At 45.0% G+C, this 10116-nt stretch overlaps 1 protein-coding gene across 1 annotated transcript; it reads left to right on the top strand.

Annotated features, from left to right (window-relative positions):
* Window positions 7716–8723, top strand: LOC8077832 (mini zinc finger protein 4). The gene has a single exon (XM_021465509.1). The coding sequence runs from the start codon at window positions 8054–8056 to the stop codon at window positions 8435–8437; it is 384 nt and encodes a 127-aa protein (XP_021321184.1). The 5' UTR covers window positions 7716–8053; the 3' UTR covers window positions 8438–8723.

Below are 10116 nucleotides of genomic sequence, written 5' to 3'. Positions count from 1 at the left end.
AGGATGGTATATTGGCAACTCCGATTGGTATCACGCTTCAAAGGTCCTTTCTATATACCTTAGCATCATTTTGGTAGTAATAAATCTCCCAAAATTTCCAATTCATGCATATGTGCAAACTTGAACCAAACTCATGGAAGCACATATGTACGGGGAGCTAGTACTACCAAAACCGAAATTGAAATGTTTGTCCAACCTTGTCTCATGATTAAAATGCTTTGGACAAGCAATTCAAGCTCATTATGATTTCATTTCATATCTTTGTGATGGTTGTCATCAATTACCAAAAAGGGGGAGATTGAAAGCCCAAGTTTGGTTTTGGTAATTAATGACACCAAGTTGCTAATGCCTTGTGTTTAAGTGATTTGAGTTAGGCATAGCAACACTTGTGATGAAGGTGCATGGTGGCATGGAAAGGTGGCCACACGATCACAAAGGGATGAAGCATGAAGTAGAGATCATGGTGATAGACGAGGAGCTAAGTTATCAAGGCAAAGGTATAAACATAGGGTTTTACTTTTGCCGGTCTAAGATGAGTAGAGAAGTGATTGACCGGGTTTTGGATAAATAGCCGACTATCAAGAGGGGAAATCACGGTCATCTCTCTAATCAAGTGCTACTAGGTCTACATCTTGAGCTTATGCATTAGGATCTAGTAAAGTGCTAACTTAACACCTTTGGTGAAAATGTTTGTGAAAAGCTAACACACATGCACTTTGGTGGTGGACACTTGTTGGTGTTAGCACATTTGCAAAGGAGGTGGAGTTCCTAGGGTTGAGAGGGGTGTGGGTTCCTCTCTCCCTCCCGCCGAGCTTGCGAGGCGGGATTCGGCGCTTTTGAGAAAAATAAGAGTATATTTTCTATTGCGCCGATGGGAAATTTGGTGAAGTCGCGGGAGTGTTTTCTCACTGAGAAACACTCACCGGACGCTGAGTGCGGAGGCACCGGACGCTGGCCTCAGCGTCCGGTGTGCTTGACCCTGCTAGGGTTAAGCACCGGACGCACTCTGAGAGCGTCCGGTGGTTAGCGTCCGGTGTGAGGAGTTTTTGTAACCCTCTCTGCGCACGAGTCCGGTGAGCACCGGACCGTCCGGTGCCTAGCGTCCGGTGAGGTCGCGAGTTTGACACCCTCTCTGCGCACGAGTCCGGTGAGCACCGGACCGTCCGGTGTGGACTTGCAGAGCGTTCGGTGTGTTGTAGGTAGCCGTTAGAAACTGACGCGCGAGATTCAAAGAGGACACGTGGCCAACTCCAGTGCACCGGACGCAGGGGGTCGAGCGTCCGGTGCTCACTTAGCAGCGTCCGGTGCCCCCGTTTTTAGCCCAGTGAAAAACAGCCAACGGCTAGTTCTTTGAGGTGGCTTATAAATAGTTGGTGGCCGGCTTTGGGAGGTTCTCTATTGCACATTTGAATACTTGAGGCATACATTGAGCTAGAGAACACTCCCTCCACTCATCTCCTTGCTTGATTGCTAATCCTAGTGAGATTGAGTGAGATTCAAGTGCATTGCTTTGAGAGTTGCATTTAGTGGTACTTGATTCTTGAGTTTGCTGCGGATTTCTTGTTACTCTTGGGTGTTTCCCGACGCCCTAGACGGCTTGGAGCAGCGGTGGTGTTGAGCTCGTGATTGGAGATTGTTTCGAGCCTCACCAAGTGATTTGTGAGGGGTTCTTGAGCCTTCCCCGCGGGAGATCGCAATTGGCTACTCTAGTGGATTGCTCGTGGCTTGGAGGATCCCCATCTTGTGAGTGGATGTGCGGCACCCGCTGAGGGTTTGGCTTTGGATTGCCAATTAGCTCGTGATCCATCAAGTGGGTGTATCGCCACAACGAGGAGTAGCTTGCCGGGAAGCAAGTGAACCTCGGTAAAAAAATCTTGTGTCATCTCTTACCGAGGATTCTCTTGTGATTGTGAGTGATTGATTGGATATATTTCTACTCTACAACGTCGGTATAACAATCACTCCCCTCTCCTTTACCTTTGTATTTACCTTGCTAGTTGTGTAGCTTGTTTAGCTTAGCTTTCTTGTTTAGGAGTGTAGCAAGCTTCTAGTTGTGCTTTCTTGTTGTAACTAGTGTTTAGCTTTCTTGCTAGACTTGTGTAGGTGGCTTGCTTAGCTTAGTTGTGCTAGTGCTAGAATAGCTTCGCCTTTTGTTTTACTAATCAACTTGTCTAGTTAAAGTTTGTAGAATTTTTTAAATAGGCTATTCACCCCCCCTCTAGCCATTTGGACCTTACACCAGGCTAGCAAGATCACCCCTCCTGGGTGTACGGGGGCGTTAGAGGTCCATGCTGGCCACCCGCTCTAGCCTAAGGTAGGTTGCTTGCCCATCACAAGTGCCTGTATCATAGAGGGATCAGAGGAAGCTGATGAGAGAGCTATAGTTCATTGACTCCTCGATGGCGCCACCAGACACTACAGTCACTGAGTACATTGACATGTATGGGCACCACCTTTCAGCATAGGCTGTGGAGGCGATCAAGGTAGTGGTGTGTCTAGGAAACAAGAAGCTGGCTAAGGTTCTGGCGGTAGTGGCGGCTGACACGAGTGCCCTAGAGATGGAGGTTCCATGAGGACTGGTAAGAACATGTTGTGCACCAGAGATAGCTATCATGTTTGCTTATGTTAGTTGTGTGCTTGTTAGTGATAGTAGACAACAACCTTAAGCTAGGAGAGTTAGTTTATTTTATTGTTGTGTTGTCTTGGGCTAGATGTTGTGGGGGGCTGAGGATCATTGCTCTGAGGTGGATTAGTAGTTTCAGTTGTTCTCTGATTTCTGTAATGAGGTTGTACTGTTCGAGTTTCAAGTTTGTAGCAACAATGTTTTGGTTGGCTGGCTAGATGGTGTGTATCCTTCCAAGCTCTTCTTCAGCAGCAAGTCTTGGTCTGCCAGGGTGCTTCTTATCCATCAATGAATAACACAGATCTAAAAAATTTCAACTAGAATGTTAGGGGGTTAAATAGTGCAGCACGAAGAGAGACAATTAAACTCAAGATCCAACAGACACGACCTCATATAATCTACCTACAGGAAACAAAACTAAGTCACATTGATGGTCTACTTGTCTCTGAGTTCCTAGGCCATTTAGATTTGGCCATTGACTTCTTGTCGGCTGAGGAGACAAGAGGAGCCATTGCGGTTGCCTAGAACCACAATTTCATATCGGTCACCCAACAAGCTAAAAAGCAATATAGCCTAACAATAAAGATGACCCTCAAGCTAACATTTTTTTTCTGGTTAACAACAGTATATGGCCCATCAGAGAGTAGTGAAAAATAGATTTCCTAGCAGAGCTTATTAGCTACCAACCGACACAACCAACACCATGGCTATGCTTGGGTGACTTCAACTTGATATATGAAGCGAGAGAAAAGAACAATGGGAACATAAACCGGGCACATATGCTAAGGTTTAGGCAAGCTTTAGATACAAGTGATCTGATAGAGCTCAGATTATAGAACTGGAGATACACTTGGAGCAATGGAAGAACAATGCCAACACTTGTACACCTTGATCGTGTATTCTATAATCAAGATTGGTCAACAATGTTCCCATCAAATAGTGCTCCAAGCACTCTCTAGCTCCCTCTCCGACCATTGCCCCCTTTTTCTATGCAGTCAACAGCAAATACCAAGGATGACCTCTTTCAAATTTGAACATTTTTGGGCAATAACTCCTGGATTCATTCAGGTCATTAGTGAAGCATGGGCAAGTCTAGTGCCTGGAAACAACCCATTGATGTAACTGCACAAGAGACTACACCACACTGCAACACAGTTAAAAGCCTGGAGCAAGGCTCTATTCAACAACACCTACCTATAGTTGAACCTGGCAAATGATGTCATCATGCGTTTGGAAATAGCTTAGGAGATGAGAGCATTATCCGAGCTAGAAACAAACCTCCTGAGAGAACTAAAATACCAAGTGCTAGGCTAGGTGACAATAGAAAGATCACATCGTCGCCAGTGCTCGAGACTTATTCAAATAAGGGAAGGGGGTGCATGCACAAGATTCTTCCACCAGCGGGCGAATGGGAGGAGACAAAGAAACCTCATCTCATACTTAAAGACATCCAATGAGTTAATTGTCTGGAACCATGAGGAAAAGGAGGCAATCCTATTTAATTTCTACTTAGACCTCTTGGGCAGCTGAGTTGAATGTGGTAGAACAATGGACTGGAATCAACTACAGCTTAGTACGCTCGCACATGATGACATGGACAGACCATTCTTGAAGTAGGAATTAGAACTTATAGTGAAGTTGCTATTGGCTGAAAAGGCACCGGGGCTGGGTGGATTCACAAGAACGTTCTACAAAAGATGTTGGTAGATTATAAGACGTCCTTCGAGCGATGAACTATTTCTATCATATTCAAGCAGGACCCCTTGAGTTCTTGAATGTTGCCAATATTGTTCTCATTTCCAACATGCAAAGGACTTTCGGCCGGTGAGTTTGGTCCATTCCTTTGCAAAGCTAATAACTAAGACACTTGTCATCCGGTTGTCAAAAAACATGGATAAACTGATCTCGACTTTGCAAAGCACCTTCATCAAAGGTAGATGCATACATGATAACTTCATGTAGGTGAGAAATTTGGCGAGAGCTTATCACCAAACAAAGACAGTGGCTCTGCTCTTCAAGCTTGATACCACCAAAGCTTTTGACATGGTTTCATGGGAATACATATTAGAAATGATGGAGCATCACAGTTTCAGCGTGAAATGGAGAGATTGGATCAGTTTACTATTACACACCTCTCACTCAATGGTACTGCTAAATGAAACATCTGGGAGGAGAATTAACCACACTCGAGGGTTGCGACAAGGGGATCCACTCTCACCATACCTTTTCATCCTCACCATCGATGCCCTACAGAAAGTTCTTGAATTGGCAACACAAGACGAGGTCCCCACGCCCTTGAGAGGGAGATTCGCAAGGATCAGGCTTTCTTTGTATACGGCCGATGTCGTCATTTTCCTAAACCCGGTCTGACAAGAGGTGTCATCCCTCCTCAATATCCTGCCATAGTTTGGACAGGCAACTAGGCTCAGACTAAACTGGACAAAATGCACAGTAGCGCCCATCAGGTGCAGTGGCATTAGTCTAGATTACGCCCTTGAACCTTTTCTCAGGCAACACGTTCATTTCCTAATCATATACTTGGGGCTGCCCCTAACACTTGGGCGTTTAAAGGTGGTGCATCTTCAAGGGATATTGGATGCAACAAGAAAAAGGTTGTCAGGTTGGCAAGGTCGCTTGCTCAATCCATCAGGGCGTAGAGAGCTAGTGTGTTCAGTGCTGAGTGCCATCCCAGTATACATGCTGACTGTTATTAAGCCTCCAAAATAAATGCTCAAAGACCTGGATAAATTAAGAAGTCGTTTCCTATGGGCAGGGGATAGTGAGATCACAGGAGGAAATGCAAGGTGGGCTGGCCTTATATAGCTAGGCCAGTACAGGTAGGGGGGCTTGGTATTCTAGACCTTGATAGATTTAGCAGGGCATTACGACTAAGATGGTTATGGCTAGCTTGGAGTGAGGTCCGAAGACCATGGGATGGTATGAAATTGCCGGTGGATGAGACCGATGTCGCTTTGTTCACGGCAACGACAAGAGTAACCGTTCATAATGGACAAAGAGCGTCTTTTTGGTTATCCAACTGGATTGATGGAAGATCACCTACATCACTCTTCCCATTGCTTTTTCAGCATAGCAGACGAAAGCACCGGTCTGTACATGATGCGCTGGCTGATGGACATTGGATCAATGACCTAGCACATGATCTAAATGTAGAACTTTTAAGAGATCTCTTTAACCTATCGTAGCTCATACACTCGCTACCTTTGGATTTATCCACCAATCTTGAGGACCAAATTGTCTGGATGCTAGAAAGCTCTGAGGCTTACTCAACACAATCAGCATATGAAGCCCACTTTAGTGGTCAGATAACATCAAACTTTCCAACGCTTATATGGAATGCCTAGGTGATGCCGCGCTGTAAGTTATTCATGTGGCTACTGCTACAATATCAAGTATGGACGACAACCAGATTACAGTTGAGAGGCTAGGAAAATAACTATTTTTGTATGCTTTGCGAAAGAAGCCTGGAAACATTGATCCATCTCATCATAGAATATCCTTACTCGAGGAATGTTTGGACCCAAATTGCCGTTTGGAGCAGCCACGTGAACCTATAGCCAATTTGCTGGGAGGCAACATATGCCATGGAAGATTGGTTCCTATTTCTTACGAATGCAGGAAACACCCAGGCCCATTCGATTCCCATCCTAACTATATGGCACCTTTGGAAGAAGAGAAATGACAAAGTCTTCAATGCGAGGAGGAACACAGAGCTGGGAGTGTTGGCAAGTATAAAGGATGAGTTTGCTGACTGGTGTTCAGCTCAGAGGGGAGCTCATAGGCTCCAAGGGGTAGCCACAAATACTATGAGTAATTAGCTTAATGTTATCTTTACCTACCATGGCTGTCTGCCATGAGAGGTAGCGCAGTTCGCACCTGTAATTGTAACTCTCTTCTTACTTATTAATATAATGTCGGGCAACCGGATCTTTAAAAAAAAAGTATTAATCCTTGATGGACCTTATGATCGCGGTAAGTACTCATTATAGAATGTTTTGATCTTTTACTAGATTATTCAGAGCTTTTGCTATGGACGCCTAGATACATAGTAAAAATAATATATCTAAAAAAGCCAAACATGTCCAAGAAATTGAAACTAGAGTTATATTTTTGGAGGATCTAGAGCTGTAACAAATTATCAAACAAACAAGCAAACCTTTATTTGGTAATCTAGTGGTAGTACCCCCTCTGTTTGCCAAACTGTTGGATAGAAGATTTTGAGAGTTTTGGTAAAAAAACAAAAATGCCAAACTTAGGGCTTGTTTGGCATAACTCAACTTCACTAGTGAAGTTTTTTTAGAAAATAGTTTCATGAACAACTTTATAGGTGAAGCTAAGCTATTTTGGAAAAAAAAGTGTTTGGTAAAATAGCTTCACCAACTACTTTATGCATAGATGAAAGAGAGAAATGGGGAGAGAGAGTTGCAATAAGCTACTTTTTTCAGCTTCATCCCAACTCATATCTTTGTGAGAGGAGAAGAAAAACAACTTCACCCATGAAGCTGTTTTAGAAATAAGTGTTTGGTAAAAAAAACAGCTTACAATAGCTTATGAAGCTGTTGTGACCTGTATCAAACATGTCCTTATATTTACAAAACTGTTAGAGTCGCTCTTATTATCTGCATATAGAAGGGCCCGGTTAACTGGCGCCTGGTCAAAATTAAGTACTACAGTATTATTGTTTGCCCAACGTACAACTTTGGATCGAGAGCTTACGCAGCATCACAATTTGATGCTTAAATTTTCCATTTACTCGACCCTGTGCGTACGGATGCAACAATAATGACAATTATTATATGTCAATTAAGAAATAAATATGTATGAGGTGTAAGGTTATTAGTATCATGTTGGGCTGGGGTTTGTGAGGTAGCTAGGTGGAATTGGCTGGACCATCAATTCAGCCAGCCAGCCAGCTGAGACATGCATGAGGTCTTCTCCGATGGATCCTAGCTAGCTCATCCACAGGCATGACTGAAAGGGTCGTGCATGTGAGAGCTTTATGCACCCCAGCATGTCAAACAACCTAAGCCATTGGCGAGGCGTTAGGTGCTTGTGTAGTGTAGGTGGGGGCTATCTGTGTGTGGGCGCGCCATGGCCAAGCTGGCGAGGCTATAAATATCATCTGTGTATCTCTGCACTGTGATCTAGCTAGCAGCTACCTAGGGCAGCTGCCTGCTGTGCCCTCCTCTATCTCTCTCGCCTGTGTACTCGCGTCGAACCACAAGATGCAGAGCTAGCCATTACTCTCTCTCTCTCATATACTATTCAGAGCAAAGCAAAGAGCGAGACGTCGAGGAGAGAAGAAATCAAGAAACAATTAGTTTGTCTTGTCCTAGTAGCTGGCCGGCCTGCACAAGAGGATCGATCGGCCGGATCGGAGCGGAGTGGATCAGATCAGGCGATAGATCGCTGATGAAGAGGATGGTGATCCTGAGGCGGTGCCACCCGCCGCCTCCTCCGGCGGTGCTCTTCGGCGGGTGCTGCCGCAGCGCAGGCGGCGTGCGCTACGGGGAGTGCCGGCGGAACCACGCGGCGAGCATGGGCGGCCACGCCGTGGACGGGTGCCGCGAGTTCTTGGCGGAGGGGGAGGAGGGCACCACCGCCGCGCTCCGCTGCGCGGCGTGCGGGTGCCACCGCAGCTTCCACCGCCGCATGGTGGTGCCGCGCTGCTGCTGCTGCTTCTGCTGCGACGGCGGCGCCGATGATGCCGCCGCCGTAGCCGCAGCCGCCACCGGCCGCCTGTGGGACGACGACTGCTCGCCAGAGTCCTCGGCGTCCAGCACCACGCCCAGCTAGAAGCAAAGAATTTTAATCAGAACGCAGAGCCGGGCAACGAAATCCAGCTCTGCTGCCTTTCCGCAGGTGCCAGGCCATGCACGCAACTCGATCCTTCTCTCAGTAGCATAGGTAGCTAGCTCGATCTTGCATGTCTCTTGCCTATATTATTATTATTAGTATTGCCTCGCTCTTGCTTGCAATATTTGTAACGCACAACCAATTCATCACTCGCTGCCCGTGTCTGTATGCCCCCTTCCTTTTTCTGCATGAGATTATTGAGTTTGTATGGTGTGGATTTACGTGATCTACAGAAAAGTTTTGTCAGGCCACGCTCTAGACGCATCAGTGATGGATCGATTTTCATGCAGTCTTTTAGTATCCTGCATGTCTTTATTAATTAGAGCTAAACGCTATTTGACTGTTAATTTCTCTTATGATATATATTGCTTATATATAATGACATAACCATAATCATATAGGTGTACTTTCAGATACAAGTTCGTCCGTGGATCTGCTGGTTCTTTTTTGTCACTGGTTTATTGAACAACATTTGTTTGAACTAAAATCACATGATGAATGTGTGAAAGGAGTGTAACCCCTACTGCAACTCGGTAAAAACCAAACGGTCAAAAGTTGCTCATTAATAATGATAAAATGCGGACAGTGTCTTGGCAATTAAGCCATTTATATTCTTACGAAATTAAAGCACTACAATAAGAGTAGTCGTAAAAACAAGCTGGTATAAAATCCAGTGTACAAAGCCAATCTCGGTGGTGTAGGTTCCATCTTGCGGATTTCCATATGGGTGCCATGTCTGTGTTACTGTTACATATTTTGACTGATGAATAGATAACCCATCTCAGCATTATATGTTTAGGCTGATGAATGAGGCTTTTGTTTTGGGGGCTTCTCGCCTTTCTCACAAAATGGTTTCGACTTCTCGATAATATTCAACATTTTGTTAATGAGTTGTTTGTCTTTCTCTGCTAGAAATGACCTAGGAGTCAGTGACTCCGGCTCTTTGGAGGAGCTAGCTAGAAGCAGAAGAAGTCTTGTTAGACCAGTCTCAATGGGGGTTTCATTAGAGTTTCATGCACATTAAATATGCTGATGTGGCGCTATATTAATAAAGAGAGAGATGATAAGAGTTTCATGGGAGTAGAGAGAGTTTCATCCCCATAAAACTCCTATGCACTGTTTCCAAAATATTGATGTGTTAGAAACTGTGTCATGAAACTCCCATTGAGGATGGCCTTAAACAGGACTTAATCTAAAGATGTAGCTTGCTTAGGGGTGAAAGAAGGAATAAGAGAGTCAAAGAAGCGGCGGAGAGGGTGGAGATGGCGAGAGACAGCACCAAGGATCGGGGATGCTGCACCAGGGGAGCGGAGAGGTGCGGATTAGCTCTCTCGCACTGCCATCCAGTTTCCTAGACATAGGAAATGGTGTCTTCCCAATTTTATTCCCATAAAATTGAAATCATTTCTCATCATAACCATGTTGCCACATCATTTAAATTACTGGTGTGTCATTTACCTAGCTAATGGGATGAAACTCCACTAGCTAAAACTGACTGGAACGATGAAATGAACGAACAAGTGAATCATTTGATGTCAGATCATGCATGCAATCCATTTACTGGTCACAGATTTGACGCAGCACCATGCATGATCGATGGACAGGCCGGGATGGAGTAT

This window comes from Sorghum bicolor, chromosome 7 (genome assembly GCF_000003195.3).
Source record: "Sorghum bicolor cultivar BTx623 chromosome 7, Sorghum_bicolor_NCBIv3, whole genome shotgun sequence".
Lineage (NCBI taxonomy): Eukaryota > Viridiplantae > Streptophyta > Magnoliopsida > Poales > Poaceae > Sorghum > Sorghum bicolor.
This window is presented reverse-complemented; position numbering and strand designations above follow the sequence as displayed.

Bases quoted from the DNA above. Each gene is read 5' to 3' on its own strand.
- LOC8077832 (XM_021465509.1), top strand. From the start codon at position 8,054: ATGAAGAGGATGGTGATCCTGAGGCGGTGCCACCCGCCGCCTCCTCCG.